Raw genomic sequence first — 22,076 nt, 5'->3', positions numbered from 1 at the left:
CATTGCAATACTTTTTTTTGCACCGTATTTGCGCAGCGGTCTTATAAGCGCACTTTTTTTGGAAAAAATTCACTTTTTTGAATAAAAAAATAAAACAGTAAAGTTATCCCAATTTTTTTTAATATTGTGAAATATAATGTTACGCCAAGTAAATTGATACCCAACATGTCATGCTTGAAAATTGCGCCCGCTCGTGGAATGGCGTCAAACTTTTACCCTCAAAAATCTCCATAGGCGACGTTTAAAAAATTCTACAGGTTGCATATTTTGCGCTACAGAGGAGGTCTAGGGCTAGAATTATTGCTCTCGCTCTACCGGTCGCTGTGATACCTCACATGTGTGGTTTGACCACCGTTTTCATATGCGGGCGCTACTCGCGTATGCGTTCGCTTCTGCGTGCGAGCTCGTCGGGACAGGGGGGTTTTAAAAATTTTTTTTTTTATTTTTATTATTTATTTTAAAATATTTTATTTATTTTTACACTGTTTAAAAAAAAAAAAAAAATTGTGTCACTTTTATTCCTATTACAAGGAATGTAAACATCCCTTGTAATAGAAAAAAGCATGGCAGGACCTCTTAAATATGAGATCTGGGGTCAAAAAGACCTCAGATCTCATATTTAAACTAAAATGCAATAATAAAAAAAAAAAGTCATTTAGAAAAATGACATTTGAAAAAATATGCCTTTAAGAGTCGTGGACGGAAGTGACGTTTTGACGTCGCTTCCGCCCAGCAGTATCATGGAGACGAGGGAGCGCCATCTTGGCCTCCCCTCGTCTCCAGACACACAACGGTAGAGGACGCGATCGACTCCGCCGCTACCGACGGCTCCAGTAAGCGGCGGAGGGCACCGGATCGCGGCGGGAGGGGGGGGCCCCTCTCCCGCCACCGATAAAAGTGATCTTGCGGCGAATCCGCCGCAGGGACCACTTTTATCTGAAAGCCGGCCGCCGCACAAAAACGGGGATACCGGGGTTATGGCAGCTAGCTGCTGCCATAACAACGATATCCCCGTTCAAACTTAGGATGTATATAGTCGTGCGGCGGTCGGGAAGTGGTTAAAAAGTATACCCCCCCCCCCTTTTCCTTTTTGCCCTGTACAGTGCTTTTTGTGCGTTTCAAGTCCTTCTCTGTTTTGGAGGGTTCCTTTGAAAGTTTTTTTTTAGCAGGAAAAGTTTTCTTTATATCAGCTGTTCTTTCTAAGGCAGAATCTAATTCAGGGCCTAATACTAAATCTCCTGTAAAGGGGACACTGCACAGGCGTGTTTTGGACGCTGTGTCTCCTCCCCCATCCAGACTGACCTTCTGGCTGCGACAGAATGTGCCGCAGCCTTAGCCGCAAATTTTACGGAATCAGTTGAAGTGTCAGAAATGAAACTTGTCGCCTGGAAAAGCATAGGAAAGGTCTTTAAGAGTTCCCCTCTAGGAGTGCCTGCCTTTAGGTGTTCTTGTAGTTGTGACAACCAGAACTCAGATTTCTAGCTACACAAGAAGTGGCTAGAGCTGGCTTCAGGTCTGCCATTGAAGCATCCCAGGCCCTTTTTAAGACTACGTCTTAAAATGACCCATATCCTCGAAAGCAAGGTCAGACTGTTTCGTCACTTTGGACAGTGGGGCGTCTAGTTTTGGATTTTTATTCCAGACCGCCTCTGGGCTCTCATCAAAGGGGAATCTCCTTTTAAGAGAATTTGGAAAGAACATTTTCTTGTCCGGCTCAGCCCACTCCTTACGGACAAATTTAGAAAGCACGTTATGTATAGGGAATACTTTTGCCTTCTTTTTTTCTAGGGCCTCATACATCTTGTCATGTGTGAACAATTGAACTTCTTCCTCATCAATTTCCAGTGTATCATAAATAGCGCTCAACAGCTCGTCCACTTCCTCAAGGGACAGCTTGTATTTTGCGGCTTTATTAGCTACAGCCTGATCCTCATCCTGGTCTAAATCTGTGTCAGAGGATTCAGGGCTAACGCTGGGCTATGCTCCCTGACTCTACGGGGCCCCCCGGAGCTGGGTGTTGTAAGGCCTGGTGAAGAGGGAATCGCAGCTGCTCTACTGGTGGAAGCAGACGTGTTTACATCTGCAATTAACTCCCTGAAAGATTTAAAGGTTGACGCCTCATCTTTAAAGGAGCTAAGGAATTTAACCAAGGGAGAGTCTGCCTCTGATTTTAGTAAGCCTGCAATAGGCTGTTTGCATAAAGCTTTGTTAGAGCTGAGGATAACTTGTTTCCACAATTAGGGAACTTTTTTGTGGCCTGACTTGTCTTCCCTTGGAGTCTCCTTAGCCTGAAAATAAAGAATAGATGATCTCAGCATCAAAAAACCTTTTACCCTCTTTACACACCCGTGCTGCAACCACCAAACTGCATAAACCCAGGACAGTGAGGTATCCACCACCATGGAGGACTACAAGTCCCAGCCTTACAACTACCCACATGAAAAAAAACCTCAGTACAGGGCTTGGCCAGCAGCCTACCTGGGTTTGGCTGGTGCCTGCATCCGCCAGCGTGTCCTGGGGATAGGCCTCTATGGTCCCCCCCTCGAGCTCCGGATACCGCCGCTAGTCCGGTATTGCTGGCCGCTGGCCAGGAATAGTAGGCCCAGCTTGGGCTTTCCCCTTCCTCCTTGCGCCTCTGGAGACCCGGAACCGGAAGTCTCGGCGCACAGCGATGACGCGGTTATGCCAGGAATGATGCAAACGGCGTCCCTGGCCCCCACCGCAATTGCAGCAAGGAGCTGGGATGGACGAATTCACCTACACCGCTCCTGGGGGAACCTGCCTCACCCTGCCACTGGCACACCTCGGCACTGGAAGGAGGGGGGTAACGGGTCTGCTCCTATCATGCTGGACGGTACCCGAGCCCAAAATAATAAGGTAAGGTAAAGACTACACTGGAGCCGACGGAAAGGACCCAGTCCCCCTGTGCAGTCTCCACTCCCTTCAGGCAGCCCCTGAGAGATGCAGTCCCTCTCCTGGTTCCTAGCAACATGTTCCTCCGATGGAGGAAACACAAATGACTGGCCAGGGACCTGAGGGACCACCTTTTGAACTGTGGCAATATGTTTCCTGTGGCGATGGGAGAGACTACACCTCTCAAGGGCTGTCCTGGAAGACAACTGGGGAAACAGTGGTAATCCTGTCTGACCAGAGGAAATACAATAACTGAGGGACCATAGATAGTGCCTGTTTTTTATACTAATGTGGATTTGTGTGTCCTGTGAAGTTGTGCATTTATTTATTTTGGAGGCTGTAAGCTATTGCACCAGTGATCAGTAGATCGCTGGGTGCCATGCAGGTCTCCTGCAGATCTGTCAGTGTATCTGTGTGCCACTACATCCCGTACAGGCATGCAAATAAACAGAAATGAAGAATCAATGAACTAACATGGCAAGAACTACAATCTGACAGCCGCAAAGGATGATGGGGTTTGTAGTTTATTCACACACAGAGGTGTGGGAATAATTTGACATGGCCGTGTGGGGGAGATTTAATGTAACTGGTGCACTCAGAATCTGGTACAGCGGTTCATGATAGCCAACCAGCTTCTAACTTCAGCTTGCACAATTAAGCTTCGACAGTAAAACCTGGAAGCTGATTGGTTTCTATGCAGAGCTGCAACAGATTTTGCACCATGCAGCTTTAGTAAATAACCCCCACTACGACCAGTCTCCCGAGCCTCTTCTCCAAGGTGCATTCACACAACCCAGGGAAAAGTATTTGGGGAGCAATTGCACTACATGGTAGCAGCTTGACGGAGCGAGGAATAACGTAAATAGTACAGTTTATTCCTCTTCCTCTAGACTTAATGAGCATTTAATCCCAGCAAGGGCATGCTGCCTAGAGCTCAGTGTACAATTTCGGCATCTGCCAAGATGACGTCATCTCAGCCTGGCCAATGAAAATGTCCGAAGAATGGTATCTGGAAGAAGACTGGCAATAGATGTCAGCAGCCGGTAAAGGTGCTCTGGGACACCAGGGGAATATAGTTCTAGTTTAGGGTATATGTAAACCCTCATTTTGTAAAACAACCAATACAGTTTAAAATAGAAATGAAAGGTAAAACATTTGTGTATACAATTAAAAAAACATTATACATAACTTTTTTAGAAGTGATGAAATACCCTCTGTTCAAAGCTTTATAAGGAGCATAGAGAGCTGGGGGACGAGAAACAGCAGTGCATTGACCTTCCCAGTGAATGGCTGTGCAGGGGAGGGGGCATGTCAGAAACAGTCTGATAATTAGAAGAGAGCTCACGGAGTTCCCAGTACAGCTAGAGAACTGAACACACTGTGCTCTCCTGCTTAGCGAGTTTTTAATAGGAAAGCAGAGGGACTGGCAAGAACACCATGGATTTCACACAAAGGAAACAATACAAAGAGAATAGGATACTTTTTCATACAAGTACATGGTACAGCAGGCACATACCAGGAATATAAAATGTTGGTTTTACATATTTAAGTACTTGACAGCACTACACAGTACCTTCTGAACTTATCTCCCAAACATACTGCCTGCTGTCATACCTTTCAGGGAATACTACCTGCTGTCATACCATAATAATCACTGTCATGTCTTTCTGCATGTACTTGCTAACTACTGTCTTACCTTGGGGCCAAAATTACCTGTTGTCATACCTCCAGGCACAAGCGACTATGCCATACCTTCTGCACTCCTCTCCTGCACATACCCTCTCTTCTACACATACATGGTTTTCTCTTTTGGCGCTCTTCTCCTGCATATACTGCCTGCTGTCATGAGCAGCCTTCTCAGTTTACATTCTGCTTATTATATTCTGGATTTCCAGTAAGGATAGTGGTTTCATTTGGGAGGGGGGCTTATTAGAACTGAGAATTAACCAATTTCTTTTATGATTGACTTTTTTTCATATATAAATATTTTGTGCAATTTATTTTAATTAAATCAATTTAATTTTTACTTCATTCAGTCTATTTAAAGGGGTTCTAAAGCTAAAATGTTTTTCCCTAATGCAATCCCTGAATGGTAAAAGACATTTTTACACTTGCTGTACCCAAAACAACACTTACCTGAGTCCTGTATCGATCCAGCGCTGTGTCCCTCTGCAGTTGTTCGCCTGTCTTTCTCTTCTCACAGGAGGATATAGCAGCAGCGGAAGCACTTGACCCCTACTGCTATCAGTCAAATCTAGTGAGCAGAGAACAAGGGGGGGGGGGGGGGGGGTCAAGCCAAGCACTGACACACACAGCCCGACTCAGGAGCAAGCCTGCACTTTTGCCCTATAGCAAGTACCTTGAAGGAAGAGAAGCCAAGATCACTGGCAGAGGAACCCAGAGGAGTTTGTTTGGGGCTGCTCTGTGCAATAATACCGCAGGTGATATTTACCATTTTATTTAAAAAAAAATGCCTTTAGAAATGCTTTAAAGTGTAAAAGTTTTTTTTTCTTAATTTTGGATAGAGTAAGGGAGGGTGTAACCCCTGTCAGTTTTTTTGCCATCTGTGTCCCACTGGGGAGATTCCCCTTCAATTCCTGTCCTGTAGCCAAAAACAGGAAGTGAGAGGAAATCCCTTCAAGGTTAAGGAATCCCAGCATGTAACCAGAACTAGTGTCCCAATTGGAAAATTCCCCCTCTAGTTTTGTTGCAATGTAAACTCCAAATTTGGGATTTTCTTTTACTTTCAATGATAAGAGTAAACAGGAAAAATATGGTGAATCTTCCTAATGGGGGCACAGACAGGAGTAAAAAAAAAAAAAAAAAATTTTACAGGCGTTGTATTCCCTTTCCAATCTTTACAAAACTTAAAAACCAGTATGCCACATATCATCTTCACTTTTTTCTTAAGCCCAAGTTGGGAGGTTTGAGCAAAGTCATTCCCAGTAACAAAGCAGGAAGAAATCAAAGAGGAACACAAGAGGAAGAGCATTTCTGGCTAATGCAGGTAATAAAAAACATCTGTTCTAAGCCAGGCCTTTTTACAGCCCCCAGAGCTGTGGAGGGAGCAAACATGTCCACCCACTACAGGCTGATGACTAGAGATGGGCTCAGGCCTGGTCGAAATCCCACAAGCCCAATCCCGCTAGGAAGCTGACACTGCACACGGCTCATCACAGGCAGTGAGACATTTCCCAATCTGTACAGCTGCGGACCGGGAAATGTCTTACTGCCTGTGATTAGCGCTGTGCAGTGACGGCTACCTGGGGGGATTGGGGACGTGGGATTTCGAACACACCCAAGACCATCTCTACTGATGACAGAAAACTATAGGAGGGGGCAGATACAAGACCAGTCACTCTGCACATGGACAAAGAGCAGCAGGAAGTGGTCTTGATTACAGGAAGCTCTGGTGTGGAGGCAAATTTTCACACTGGCTTCTTCTATAGATCTGGAAATAACACAAAAACAAACCAAAAATCAAGCAAGAATACACATACCTCTTGCATTTAGATTTGATTTTCCCCGAGTTCAGCTTTAACCGCTTCCCGACCAGCCAGCGTGATTATACTGCGGCAAGGTGGCTTGTCCCCTCAAATCGCCATAGCTGTTGGCGCGGGAACTCGCTTTTGTGGGCTTCCATTGGCCAGCGGGGGAGCCAATCAGCGGGTCCAGCAGAGTCGATGTCCGCTGGCCATCCGCGATCATTCCCCGTAGTGACAGAACGGGGATCTGCCTGTGTAAACAAGGCAGATCTCCATTCTGACAGGGGAGATCACACAGATTCTGTCTTTTTGCTAAGCAGGGAGACGGATCTGTGTGTTTCTCCAGTCACACAGTCCCCCATGCAGTTAGAAAACACAAACCTGGAACACATTTAAACCCGTGATCGCCCCTGTTAACCCCTTCTCTGCCAGTGTCATTAGTACAATAACAGTGCGTATTTTTAGCACTGATTACTGTAATAATGTCACTGGTTCGCAAAAAAAAAGTGTCAAAAATGTCAGGTGTCCGATCTGTTCGTGCATTACTAGAAAAAAAAAAAAAAAAAAAAAAAAAAAAAAAAAACACCACACACACACACACACACTAATAATAAAAATGCCATAAATCTATTTACCAAAAAATATGTAGCAGAATACATAATGGCCTAAACTGATGAATAAATTCATTTTTTTTTTTTTTAAATGTTGATTTCTTTTTCAAAATTGTCACTTTTTTTTTGTTTATAGCACAAAAAAAAAAAAAAAACAGAGGTGATCAAATGCCACCAAAAGAAAGCTCTATTTGTGGGGGAAAAAAGGACATCAATTTTGTTTGGGTACAATGTCGCACGACTGCACAATTATCAGTTAAAGCGATGCAGTGCTGTATCCCTTCTGTCATAAAATACCTAGCTGTCTGTATTATCAAAAACCGATTTTACTTCTGCTCTATCCTGCCAGCAGATTGAAGAGTTACAAACAGGTATTAAAGCGATATTACTGGGAAGGGGGCTTACAAAAAAAATCAAAGCTTCTGTGATAAAAAAAAATGTCACTATTCCCCACAGTTCCAGGCAGATCAGACATTTGCAGCTACTCAAGGCAAGCAGTTTAATATGAAATAAGTGTAAAGCTGTAGTACTGTTTTGCTCGATGTTCAGTCCAAGGACCAAACCAATGCAAACATGTAACAGCAACCTGAAATAGTGTTTTGCAGAGTTCATTCTCACCGGTTTTAAGATCAGCCACAGTCGCCATATTGCTTCTTGCTCTAGCAGCCGGAAAGAAAACATTCACATAGCAACCTCCGTTGGGCGACGCATGCGCGTTCTCCTTCTCTTCTTACACACCAACGTATCGGAATGGCTGATAAAACACTAGAGGAAGCGCACTCTTTATATGACTAGTCATCTGTGTGGTCCTCCTCGGGAGCCATTTTTGCAAAGACGCGTGTACTGCTTTATCACGACAAACTAATCCTCATGAACAGTCATTGCCTGTTGTGCCGAGAATGGTTCCCCGTCGAAATCTGTTCCCTCTGTCTCTCGGCGGAGATCGCAACTCCGCCTCTCCAGCCCTCTGCACTGCCGCTCCTCCTACTCTTCCCCGAATGCTAAACATCCTTCTACCGTCCCCGCCCCCGTGCGCGTCCCCTGTACAATGTTATTAGTCCATCCACACAAATATATATGTATATATTATCACTCCTATATATGTATATATTATCACTCCTTATAAAATATATATGTGGTACAATATTATTACTCCTTCCATATATAAATATATATATATTTTTTTATATTTATATATATATTTTATTTATATATATATATATATATATATATATATATATATATATATATATATCTAACATATCTATATGTGTGTGTGTATATATATATATAGATATATAAATATATATCTATATATCTATATCTATATCTATATGTATATATATATATATATATATATATATATATATATATATATAAACTATACACACGTCATCATTATTATCCCTTCATATTAATGTGTCTAATTTATTCTTACCCCTCCTACGTCTTCATTATTATCCCGCCTATTGATTAATATTATTTATTGAACACTGGAAATTCTCCCCACAGTCCCTATTATTATTATTATTATTATTATTATTACTACCACCTATTATATATCTATCAGTATACACGTCATCATTATCATCTCTTCCTATTATTTTATCTAATTTTTTTATTGCCCCTCCTATTATTTTATTTATTGGAGAAGAATAAGATGGAGGAAGAAGAAAATGAACACCGAAGGAAGACCAGAAGAAAGAAGATGGAAGAAGAAGCGGAAAGAAGAAGAAACTAATAAAGGACTTGTCAAAAACCGTCTCATGCGTTTAACCTTTTTGACACTTTTTTTGTGAAATGGTAGTGGTACATTTTTACCCCATTACCAATTCACACGGGGGGGGGGGTGGGATCTGGGGGTCCCCTTGTTAAAGGGTGCTTCCAGATTCCGCTAAGCCCCCCGCCCGCAGACCCCCACAACCACCGGGCAAGGCTTGTGGGGATGAGGTCCTTCTCCCCAAAGCACCCTCCCAATGTTGAGGGCATGTGGCCTGGTATGGTTAAGGAGGGGGGGCGCTCTCTCATTCCCCCCTCTTTTCCTGCGGCCTGCCAGGTTGCGTGCTCGGATAAGGGTCTGGTATGGATTTATGGGGGGACCCCGCGCCTTTTTTTTTGTTTTGGCGCAGGGTTCCCCTTAATATCCATACCAGACCTGAAGGGCCTGGTATGGAATTTAGGGGGACCCCCACGCAGTTTTTTTTTTTATTTTGGTTCGGGGTTCCCTTGTGGGGAAACTCCATGCCGTTTTTATCAATTAACTTTTATGTGTATTGCCGGACCGACAATTCATTATAGCTGGCGCTAGCGATAGTAATTTTACATGACTTTTTACCTTTAGAAATGTCATTTTGCTGTCAGACTGTTCTAATTACGGGAAAAATGCCCCCCTTTACAGGCATACTATAGACACATACTATAGAAGCCTGAGGAGCCGAGCGGACACAGGGGCCACAGCCACCACTACAGAAGAGGAGGAAGCCCGTCACTCAGTAAGTGCCACTAGACCAGCCGCGCGCGGGGGGGGATTGGTTAGTGAAGTAACAGCCGAGTTGGGGGACGCGCCTGGCTGCATTTGATGGGCACAAATGGCTGCATATACTGGGCACAAGTAGCTGCATATGATGGGCACAAGTGGCTGCATATGATGGTATGATGGGCACAAGTGGCTCCATTTGAATGGCAGAAGTGGCTGCATATGAGGGGCACAAGTGGCTGCGTATGAGGGGCACAAGTGGCTGCTTATGAGGGGCACAAGTGGCTGCGTATGAGGGGCACAAGTGGCTGTGTATGAGGGGCACAAGTGGCTGCATTTGACTGGCACAGTGGCTGCATTTGACGGGCACAAATTGCTGCATTTGATAGGCTGCAATTGATTGGGGGGGGGGGGGGCTGGGGTGGTTTCAGTATTTTTCAGTTTGTTTGCGCCCCCCCAACATTTTTGAGCACCAACCGCCACTGTCACAGACACTGCTCTATAATTTTCCTTGACCTCCCTTTTATGTATTTTGCAGGGCTGTGTACAGACAGATTTGTGGAAGCGGAGGCTCCATGTGTCAGGCTGCTGTTTTCGTTCCTGAACAGATTGAACAGCCCTTCACATTATGTACATCATGCAGTGTGGATGATCATATTGATGAGGAATGTCTTCTATACAAAGCCTTGGCCCCTCCCACAGGCACAGCTCTATATTTTTCCTGGACCTGCCATTGATATACACAGTGCTATCATGCATTGGGCCCGCCCCCCTTCAGCAGAGCAGGCTAGGGGCGAGGGCAGAGCTGGAAGCGGTGCAGCTTGATATTTTCTCTCGACCTTGGTCCCGTTGATATACACAGTGCTAAGTTGCAAGGGGGCCCGCCCCCCTTCTCCAGAGCAGGCTAGGGGCGGGGCTGGAGGCGGTGCTGCCGATGATGTAATTAAGCAACTCGCGCCGCCTCCGCCTACCCACTCGAGTCTATAATTTTTCTCAACTAAAATGAGCGTCTGCACATGCGCGGTATAGGCATGGTGAAGCAGCGCATGCGCAGTGGAGCCCCGCGATCAGCTGTTTTGTGATGTAGCCGCACCGGAAGTGATGCGGTCGAACTTCTGCACCAGTCAAGGTTTTATTTTAGCACACCGGCAGCCCCAGACCATGACACTCCCACCACCATGCTTGACTGTAGGCTAGACACACTTGTCTTTGTGCTCCTCACCTGGTTGCCCCCACACGCTTGACACCATCTGAACCTAATACGTTTATCTTGGTCTCATCAGACCACAGGACATGGTTCCAGTAATCCATGTCCTTAGTCTGCTAGTCTTCAGCAAACTGTTTGTGGGCTTTCTTGTGCATCATCTTTAGAAGAGGCTTCCTTCTGGGATGACAGCCATGCAGACCAATTTGATGCAGTGTGCGACACTTACACTTACAGGCTGACCCCTTTAACCTCTGCAGCAATGCTGGCAGCACTTATACGTCTATTTCCAAAAGACAACCTCTGGATATGATGCTGAGCACGTGTACTCGACCTCTTTGGTTGACCATGGCGAGGCCTGTTCTGAGTGGAACCTGTCCTGTTAAACCACTGTATGGTCTTGGCCACTGTGCTGCAGCTCAGTTTTAGGGCCTTGGCAATCTTCTTATAGCCTAGGCCATCTTTATGTAGAGCAACAATTCTTTTTTTCAGATCCTCCCTCAGAGAGTTCTTTCCCATGAGGTGCCATGTTGAACTTCCAGTGACCAGTATGAGAGAGTGAGAGCGATATTACCAAATTTAACACACAGTCAGCTTGCTACCAGAATCCGTTCCCCCTGGATAGAAAGGGTCTGGGGTAACCCTTGAAATGCTGTGGAAGCTATATTGGGAGGGGGAACCAGATTTGATAGCAATAGTCAGCTTGCTATCAAAATCCGCTTCACCTGGACAGAAAGGGTCTGGGGTAAGAAAGAAGAGTGAGGATGATTTATACAAAGAGTAGAGCAGTCAGAGAAGCCATATACAAGTGTTTTTAACCCTTGAAATGCTGTGGAAGCTATATTGGGAGGGGGAACCAGATTCGATAGCAATAGTCAGCTTGCTATCAAAATCCGCTTCCCCTGGACAGAAAGGGTCTGGGATAAGAAGGAAGAGTGAGGATGATTTATAGAAAGAGTAGAACAGTCAGAAAAGCCATATACAAGTGTTTTTAACCCTTGAAATGCTGTGGAAGCTATATTGGGAGGGGGAACCAGATTCGATAGCAATAGTCAGCTTGCTATCAAAATCCGCTTCCCCTGGACCAGTGGCGTCTCCAGCTTTCATATTTAGGGGGGAAACATAGGGGGACAGGGACAAAAGTAGGGGGGCAACTATAAAATGCAACTATATATATATATAAAGAGCTCTGAAGGAAGGGCACAGGTATGCCGTTCCTTCAGAGTGCATGTGCCAGTGACGTCACCGGCTGCAAAAGTAAATATCTTCTAAACGGTGCACCTTTTGGAGATATTTACCTATAATAAGCCTTAGAGCCTTTTCACACTGAAGTGGTTTTCAGGTGTTTTAGCTCTAGAAATAGCCTCTAAATAACGCCTGAAAACTGCCTCCCATTTATTTCAGTGTGACTTTTCACACTGGGACGGTGCGCTTGCGGTACATTAGGAAAAGTCCTGCAAGCAGCATCTTTGGGGTGGTTTGGGAGCGTTGTATACAATGATCAAGCTTCCAAAGGGCCTGAAAAGCGCCACAACACGGGCTTTTTAACCCCTTCTTTGGGGTTAAAAGCGCCGCACTAGCAGCCAAAAAAAAATGCCACTTAAACAACGCTAAAGCACCACTAAAACAAGCAGTGCTTTAGTGCTAACGCGGCCGCAGCTCAGTGTGAAAGGGGTCTTAAAGTGGATGTAAACCCGATTCATGAAATTTGAGCTGGGCACATCTATCTGCAGTGTTTTGTTATCTCTCTTCAAAGCACCAAGTCCCGTAGCTTTGTCCTACTCCGTTCTTCTGTTATCAGCCTGATAACTTTTGACAAGCTCTCACAGCTAAACTATTCACAGGCAACCTCTGCTTGTGTGGGGAGGGGGTGTGTGCCTGTGTGGTATGTGTTAATGGAATGATTGTATGATATATAAGTTATTTCTCATATTTCATCCATGAGATAAAAAAAAAGATACTTCTTAGCATTTTTTGGGATATGACTACCAAATGTTAAGAAGATAAGACAGAGAAAATACTTTTCCATGCATATGTTGTATTTTATTCTTACAAAAGAAGCGCAGAGGTGCGCTATGTACAGAGTGCAGAGTTCAGGGGTGTGTGATGTGCAGAGTTCAGGGGTGAGCAACATACAGAGTTCAGGGGTGCGCGACGTACAGAGTTCAGGGTTATGCGACGTACAGAGTTCAGGGTTGTGCGACGTACAGAGTTCAGGGTTGTGTGACGTACAGAGTTCAGGGTTGTGCGACGTACAGAGTTCAGGGTTGTGCGATGTACAGAGTTCAGGGGTGCGCGACGTACAGAGTTCAGGGGTGCGCGACGTACAGAGTTCAGGGGTGCGCAACATACAGAGTTCAGGGGTGCGCGATGTAAAGAGTTCAGGAATGCGAGATGTACAAAGTTCAGGGGTGCACGATGTACAGAGTGCAGAGTTCAAGGGTGGGCAATGTACAGAGTGCAGAGTTCAGGGGTGCCCAATGTACAGAGTGCAGAGTTCAGTGGTGCGCAATGTTACAGAGTGCAGAGTTCAAGGGTGCACTATATTCAAAGTTCAGGAGTGTGCTACATACAGTCCGTGGGTGGGATCAGTGGCAGCGGAGGTGATGGTGGTAAGATCAAAAGAGTATAGAAAGGTCTTGCGAGCCACAAATGGGTTAATGCCTCTAGAGTGAATTTCCCAATAAAGCAAGCTGCAAACACTAACCACGTTTCATATCCGTGTAAGTGACAAAATTAATAAAAAAATGTGTCTGCGCTAAACCAAGGATCAGTAATATAAAATGTGCAAAAAGCAAATATAAATATTTAAAAAATACAAATAATCAATATGACAATCATAAGTGCTATCAATCGGTGATAAATAATCAAAGTGCAACATGCAAAAAATATACAGTCCAAGTGCTCATAAAAGTATCACAAGTGTATTCACTTCTCCAATAAAGTGATATGCAAAGTTCATAAAGTTCATAAAAAACAAATGCAAAATTCATAAATGACAAAACTCAAAGTGCATAGATATAATGTCCATCATCAGTGATATCCATCATGCTCATCCAAAACCGTGTATACAGGGATATAAAGCATGCCTCAGTGCTCTCCAGTGACCCCCACCAGCATATGCGCTCACCTCTGAGCGTGTGACACAGTAACTAAACTATGTCTAAACACGTATGGGAGCCACTCCTCGGCTCTAAAAGGTATGCAGGCGCCGACCTCCAACTTGCTCAGATAATATCACGAGTCATAAAAATAGGAAAAAAAGAAACTCCATAGTGTAATATATCCAACAATTTATTGTGAAATAAACACTTCCCCTCCTAGGGGTACTCACATTGTGTGGGTGCGTAAGTGCACCATCCTCTTCAATTTAATACAGTATAAGGAACACTGGTACGGCGTGCGGTGTGGTGTATCCTTCTCATCTACTCCTCCGTGCTGACAGCTCCGTCCTGGCCCCTCCCCTACGCGTATTCGGCACAGGGATCACGTGCCTTCATCAGGGAGATCTCCCCTGAACTTTGCATATCACTTTATTGGAGAAGTGAATACACTTGTGATACTTTTTGAGCACTTGGACTGTATATTTTTTGCATGTTGCACTTTGATTATTTATCACCGATTGATAGCACTTATGATTGTCATATTGATTATTTGTATTTTTTAAATATTTATATTTGGTGGTAAGATCAGTCCACTGATGGTGGTGGGGGGAAGGAATCAGTGGCAGCGGTGGTGGAGGAATAGGGTCAGTCCATTGATGGTGTTGGGGGGGTGGGATAAGTGGCAGCAGTGATGGTGGTGGGGGAGGGTCAATCCACTGAGGGTGTTGGGGGGATGGGATTAGTGGCAGCAGTGATGGTGGTGGGGGGGTAGAATCAGTCCACTGATGATGGTGGGGGGAGTGGGATTAGTAGCAGCGGTGAGGTGGTGGGGATAGGGATGACATCAGTCCACTGCCACTGATGTCATCCCTATCCCCTCCCATCATCACTGCCTGATGGGAGGGGGAGGGGATTAGTAAGAGGCAGCGGTGGTGATGGGATCAGTGGCAGAGGGATGGTGGGATGGATGGGATCAGGCACAGAGGGATGGTGGGATCAGGTGCAGAGGGATGGTGGGAGCAATGGGATCAGGTGCAGAGGGATGGTGGGAGCAATAGGATCAGGTACAGAGAGATGGTGGTGAGATGGGATCAGGCAGAGGGATGGTGGGATCAGGTGCAGAGGGATGGTGGTAAGATGGAATTAGGCAGAGGGATGGTGGGATCAGCTGCAGAGGGATGGTGGTAAGATGGGATGAGGCAGAGGGATGGTGGTGAGATGGGATCAGGCAGAGGGATGGTGGTGAGATGGAATTAAGGCAGAGGGATGGTGGGATCAGGTGCAGAGGGATGGTGGTGAGATGGGATCAGGCAGAGGGATGGTGGTGAGATGGGATCAGGCAGAGGGATGGTGGTGAGATGGGATCAGGCAGAGCGATGGTGGGATCAGGTGCAGAGGGATAGATGGGATTAGGCAGAGGGAGAGATGGTGGGATGGATGTGATTAGTGGCAGAGGGAGGGATGGTGGGATGGATGGGATCAGGTGCAGAGGGATGGTGGGATGGATGGGATCAGGTGCAGAGGGATGGTGGGAGTGATGGAATCAGGTGCAGAGGGATGGTGGGATCAGGTGCAGAGGCATGGTGGGAGCAATAGGATCAGGTACAGAGAGATAGTGTTGAGATGGGATCAGGCAGAGGGATGGTGGGATCAGGTGCAGAGGGATGGTGGTGAGATGGGATCAGGCAGGGGGATGTTGGTGAGGTGGGATCAGGCAGAGGGATGGTGGTGAGATGGGATCAGGCAAAGGGATGGTGGTGAGATGGGATCAGGCAAAGGGATGGTGGTGAGATGGGATCAGGCAGAGGAATGGTGGGATCAGGTGCAAAGGGATGGTGGTGAGATGGATTCAGGCAGAGAGATGGTGGTGAGATGGGATCAGGCAGAGGCATGGTGGGATCAGGTGCAGAGGGATGGTGCTGAGATGGGATCAGGTAGAGGGATGGTGGGATCAGGTGCAGAAGGATGGTGGTGAGATGGGATCAGGTAGAGTGATGCGGAGATCAGGTGCAGAGGGATAGTGGTGAGATTAGATCAGGTGCAGAGGGGTGGTGGTGAGATGGGATCAGGTGCAGAGGGATGGTGGTGAGATGGGATCAGGTAGAGGGATGGTGGGATCAGGTGCAGAGGTATGGTGGAGAGATGGGATCAGGCAGAGAGATGGTGGGAGCTATGGGATCAGGCAGGGGGATGGTGGGATCAGGTGCAGAGGGATGGTGGTGAGATGGGATCAGGCAGAGGGATGGTGGTGAGATGGGATCAGGCAGAGGGATGGTGGGATCAGGTGCAGAGGGATGATGGTGGGATCAGGTGCAGAGGGATGGTGGTGAGATGGGATCAGGTGCAGAGGGATGGTAGTTAGATGGGATCAGGTAGAGGGATGGTGGGATCAGGTGCTGAGGGATGGTGGTGAGATGGGATCAGGTAGAGGGATAGTGAGATCAGGTGCAAAGGGATGGTGGTCTGATGGGATCAGGTGCAGAGGGATGGTGGTGAGTTGGGATCAAGTGCAGAGTGATGGTGGTGAGATGGGATCAAGTGCAGAGGGATGGTGGTGAGATGGGATGAGGTAGAGGGATGGTGGGATCAGGTGCACGAGGATGGTGGTGAGATGGGATTAGGTAGAGGGATGGTGGGATCAGGTGCAGAAGGATGGTGATGAGATGGGATAATGTGCAGAGGGATGGTGGTGAGATGGGATCAGGTAGAGGGATGGTGGGATCAGGTGCAGAGGGATGGTGGTGAGATGGAATCAGGCACAGGGATAGTGGGATCAGGTGCAGAGGGATGGTGGTGAGATGGAATCAGGTAGAGGGATGGTGGGATTAGGTGCAGTGGGATGGTGGTGAGATGGGATCAAGCACAGGGATGGTGTAATCAGGTGCAGAGGGATGGTGGTGAGATGGGATTAGGTAGAGGGATGGTGGGATCAGGTACAGAGGGATGGTGGTGATATGGGATTAGCTAGAGGGATGGTGGGATCTGGTGTAGAAGGATGGTGGTGAGATGGGATCAGGTGCAGAGGGATCAGGTGCACAGTTAAAATGGCTGCAGCCAGACTTAGTGGAAGGAGATTTCTGCAGCATATTTGGCAAGTACAGAATCACAGTATATATAAAATAATATGCAAAGTGGTTGGAGGGAAGCTTCAGAATGGCAAAGATGTTTTTATTACAAATTATGTGAGCAGACTGCAGTTCCTCCTTCACCACTTGCCGCCTGCCTACAGTCATATGACGGCTGTGCGGCGTGGCCCTCGTCCATTTAAACAGGGCATGTGTGCGATCGTGTGCGCGCAGCCCTGTACTGTCACCGAGACACCGCTCGTCACCGACAGGGGTGAACAGCCATTGGGCATGGCTGTTTACCACATGATCGGCTGAGAGGAAGTCACAGCCGATCACAGATGATACCTCCCCACTTTGCATGGCGCATGCACACAATCGCGAGCGCGCTGCGCATGCACAACGGTGGCAGCGTGTTCCCGGGAACACTGCTCGTCACCGACGCTGGTAAACAGCCATTGGCCGGCAGCTGTTTACCACATCCGATCACTAAATGTAAACACAGACCGGTAACTTGCTGTTACCAGCTCTTCCCTCCTCACACACCGTTTCCAGTGTGAGGAGAGAAGAGTCAGGAGCAGTGAGTTACAGATCTGTGTTCTGTAGTGTCTGCACCAAGCACAACACTTGTCCCATCGCCCCCCCCCCCCCCCATTGTCATCTGTCACACAACAGTCACCACAGTCACCCCATAAAGTGCACCTGTCATAATATACTGCCATCGGTGACGGTCAGTGGTGCACCCGTCATCCATCAGTGACCGTGCCCTGTCACCCATCACCCGTCACCCATCAGTAACCATGCGCTGTCACCCATCACCCGTCACCCATCAGTGACCACAGCACTGCACCCGTCACCCATCAGTGACCGTACCCTGTCACCCATCACCCGTCACCCATCAGTGAAGGTCAGCATTGCACATGTCACCCATCAGTGACCGTGGCCTGTCATCCATCACCTGTCACCCATCAGTGACTTTGGCCTGTCACCCATCTATGACCATCACCCGTATCGTCAGTGACCATCACCCGTCACCGTCCGTGGCCTGTCACCCATCAGTGACCATATGTCAGGGCTGGCTCAGCCCTTCCTTCTCTGAGCTGGCCGCTCAGCTGTCGGCTAATTGCCAGCTCTCATCTCTCTCCACAGTTAACCAGCTGTTGTTGATCTGCTCGTCAGTCCCGCTTACTTAAAGATCTCCAGCTCACTTCATTCCTGCCTTTGCCTTGGTCACATCACAAGAAACCATCTCCTGCGTTCCTGTTCAAAGACTGGCTTTGCTGACATCCCTTCTGGCTCCTTATCCTGCTTGCTGTTCCTCTACTTGGATCCCTGACTTCTGGCCTGGCCAATTACCCAATCTGGTTACTGTACTCTGGCTTGGCTGACTACCTGATCCGGTTACTTGACTCTGGCTATGCTTTGACTACGCTTATCGATTTACCTTTTTATTTTTATTAATAACCCCTTCCCGCCGACTGTACACAGATATGCGTACTCGGCTTTCCGGGGTTATACCGGAATGATGCCCGCAGCTGCAGGCATCATCCCGGTACCATTGTTTACAGCGAGCGATCGGCTACCCGAGTATAACAACCGATGCGGCTAAAAGCTGCTCGGCTGTTATACCGGAGGAGCGGGAGGGGACACCCCCCTCCCGCCGCCTCCCGTCACTCTTACCGTGCCTCCCGTGCGATCGGGAGGCCCAGTGTCCAATCGACTGCCTCCGGCGGCTGTGGGCAGGCTGGAACGAAGCTGTGGGCGGCTTCGTTCCAGCCTTCTCAATGTAAACGCGGAAGCGACGTCTCGGCCAATGGCGCCGGTTTTAAAAAAAAATACAGTATTCAGAATCGCCGTTTTCGGCGATCTGAATACTTTGATGTGCAAAGGAGGTAAGAGAGTACCTGTCACCACCTATTACTGTCACAAGGGATGTTTACATTCCTTGTGACAGCAATAAAAGTAAAAAAAAAAAAAAAAAAAAATTTTAAACACAATTTATAAAGTATAAAAATAAAATAAATTTTAAAAAAACATTTTTTAAAGTGCCCCCGTCCCGCGAGCTCGCGCAGCGAAGAAAACGCCTACGGAAGTCGCGCCCGCATATGTAAACAGTGTTCAAATCACATATGTGAGGTATCGACAGAATCGTCAGAGCAAGAGCAATAATTCTAGCCCTAGACCTCCTCTGTAACTCAAACCTGGTAACCGTAAAAAAAATAAAAAAAATAAAAAAAAAAATTCATAGGTACCGTAGTTTGTCGCCATTCCACGAGTGCGTGCAATTATAAAGGGTGACATGTTTGGTATCTATTTACTCGGCGTAACATCATCTTTCACACTATACAAAAAAATTGGGGTAACTTTACTGTTTGGATTTTTTAAAATTCATGAAAGTGTCCCTTTTCCAAAAATTTGTGTTTAAAACACCGCTGCACAAATACCATGTGATATAAACTATTGCAACAATCTCCATTTTATTCTCTAGATTCTGTGCTAAAAAAATATATATAATGTTTGGGAACTCTAAGTAATTTTCTAGCAAAAAATACGGATTTTAACTTGTAAACACCAAATTTCAAAAATAGGCTTAGTCATGAAAGGGATAAACAAGTGTGATTTTACTGTACTTCTGTCTCGATCTGGTTCATGGTTTCTGACACCATCGCCCATCACACCGTCATCACCTATCAGTGACTATCACCTGCCACCCATCGCACAGCCCATCAGTGACCGTCACCTGCCACGTGTCACACAGCCATCAACATCATGTCCAAAAGATTATATACCAGTGAGGAGGCGTTCCAGATCCTCTCCATGACTGATGAGCGCAGCGGGGAGTTCTCATCAGATTCCAATTCTGATTCCGAATCAGATTCGGAATTTGAACTGATTGAAAGTAGTTAATCGGCAAATGATTCGGAGGAAGAATGGGTCCCTTCTAAAAGGGCATGGTGCTCTGGAAACCAGGCAGCCGCCAGCAACTAGGATTATATTTCCAGGCTCAGTACCAGAGCTGCCGCCAGCAATAGGCCCCAAGAAGAAATTCCCAGGCCCAGTACCAGCACTGCCTCCAGCGATAGGCCCCGGGAACAAATGCCCAGTACCAGTGGTACCACCGGCGATAGGCCCCGGGAACAAACGCCCAAGCCCATTACCAGTGCAGCCACATCACGCCTGAGTACCAGCACAGGAAATTCAAATCCCCCAACTACTGGAGTGCCACGTCCCCCAAGAGCCAGTGCCTCTACATACATGCCAGATGGTCTTGCCAACCCAACATGGCTGCCTTCTGACTTGGGATCACCAATTATTCCCCCTTTCACAGCACAGCCAGGTGTGCAGGCCAACACCCAAAATTTCACAGAGATCGATTGTTTTTATCTGTTTTTGCCCAACACTTTGCTGCAATTCATTGTGGACCAGACCAACTTTTATGCCCAGCAGTATATTACCAACAACCCCCAATCATCATATGCCCACCTGTTTGAGTGGAGAGATCAGAATTTGGAGGAGTTCAAATTGTTTATGGGCCTCACCATAAACATGAGGCTTACAAAAAAAAAAATGAAGGACATGCCTATTGGTCCACCAACTCCATCCACCACATGCCCATTTATTCTGTCGTAATGTCCAGGTCCCAATACGAGATGATTATGAGATTCCTTCATTTTAGCAACAACACAGTGCCCTCTCCGCAATCATCCAAATTACGATAAGTTATATAAAATATGCCCATTGATAAATTCCTTTTCCCTCCTTTTTCAGGGTTTGGTCGACCAATGGAGAGACGAGATGTGGCAGATTTATCCAAGACCAGGGTTTATTGCTGCTGGCCACATTGAGAATACAGTATGGATCTTTCCCCATGGATGAATGGCGCTATAGACAGCTCCAACATTTTGTTTGTAGCCTACCCCACAATATCTGTTCCCCTACCACGGTGTCCACCTTTGAACAGCTCTGTATGTCTACCTCTGCTATTCCACACACTATATCTGTACCGTATGAGTTACTACAGTCGTTGGAGGGTGTAGGGTAGCCTGTATACATAAGGGAGTTGGAGAGGGACCTTCAGCATGTCTTTACTGAAACTCAGTTGGACCACCTTTACCATCTCACACAAGCTCAAAGGGACATGAAAATGCAGGAAAATAGTTTTAAGGTACATACCCGGTGGTATAGAGTTCCCTCTAAGCATGCTAGGATATACCCATCTGTATCCGACGCTTGCTGGAGGGAATGTAGCCTCAGGGGCTCATTCCTCCACATTTGGTGGGAGTGCCCTAAGATTTTATCCACTTGTATACACTATACTAGTAAAGTCATACCGGGCTCTCAGGGGTCCCTGCATGTGGCAGCCTCTCCTGTTGATGGGGCTGGAATTGTGGGGGCTCCCGATCCTTAAATGAAACAGACCAGCCACTATACCCACACACCCGATAAGGGCCCGAACTTTTAATGGAATGACACCTTAATATGTTTTGTTTATTTTATTTTATTTTGTTTTGTCTTGTATTTTTCTATTATTTTTTTTTTGTTTATTCCCAGTGTCTTATACAAGTTTGGGGGTCTGAGTCATCATTAGCGTCATGTCAGGGGGGAATGTCAGGGGTGATTCATTGATGTTAGTGCTCATATGATATAGTTGAATTATGTTGTTCCTTTGCCCCTTCTTTCCCCTCCTTTTTCTAATCATTCAAATTGAGTAATGCGTATGACACCAACGAGGCACATCAGGGATCATGGCTGATCGCGGCCGTTTACCATGTGATCGCTCCGTCAAATGACGGAGCGATCACATGTAAACAAACCGGCTCCTGACGCCGGTTCCTCTCTCCCCTCTCTGTACCAATCGGTACAGAGGGGGAGGGATCGGATGGCAGCAGCGCTATGGGCTGGATGTGTAGTGCCCACAGCGCTGCTCAGTGACAATTGCTGTTACATCCATCTATCCATGCTCAGCCATCCCTCCATACTCAGCAATGCCCTGCAATACTCTGCAATACCCTGCAATACCCTTCAATACCCCACAATACCCTGCAATACCCTGTAATACTCTGCAATAGTCTACAATACCCCGCAATACTCTGCAATACTCTACAATATCCAGCAATACTCTGCAATACCCCACAATACTCTGCAATACTCTGCAATACCCCGCAATACTCTGCAATACCCCACAATACTCTGCAATACCCTGCAATACTCTGCAATA

The 22,076-nt window shown here is 46.6% G+C and overlaps 1 protein-coding gene across 6 annotated transcripts in view; it reads right to left on the bottom strand.

Moving 5' to 3' along the window:
- Positions 1 to 14,155, bottom strand: part of CEP20 (centrosomal protein 20) — a 55,650-nt gene extending 41,495 nt beyond the window's left edge. For 2 of the 6 annotated variants that reach the window (XM_073591137.1, XM_073591141.1), the window contains exon 1: positions 7,628 to 7,996. In XM_073591137.1, the coding sequence (XP_073447238.1) occupies positions 7,628 to 7,655 (28 nt within the window). In that variant the 5' untranslated portion in view covers positions 7,656 to 7,996. Of the gene's footprint in view, positions 1 to 7,627; positions 7,999 to 14,023 lie in introns of those variants that run through there. The other 4 variants (XM_073591136.1, XM_073591139.1, XM_073591138.1 and 1 more) reach the window with 3 other exon arrangements.
- Positions 14,156 to 22,076: the final 7,921 nt, after the last annotated feature.

The sequence above is a fragment of the Aquarana catesbeiana genome, linkage group LG06, assembly GCF_042186555.1.
Source record: "Aquarana catesbeiana isolate 2022-GZ linkage group LG06, ASM4218655v1, whole genome shotgun sequence".
NCBI classification, from domain to species: Eukaryota; Metazoa; Chordata; class Amphibia; order Anura; family Ranidae; genus Aquarana; species Aquarana catesbeiana.
This window is presented reverse-complemented; position numbering and strand designations above follow the sequence as displayed.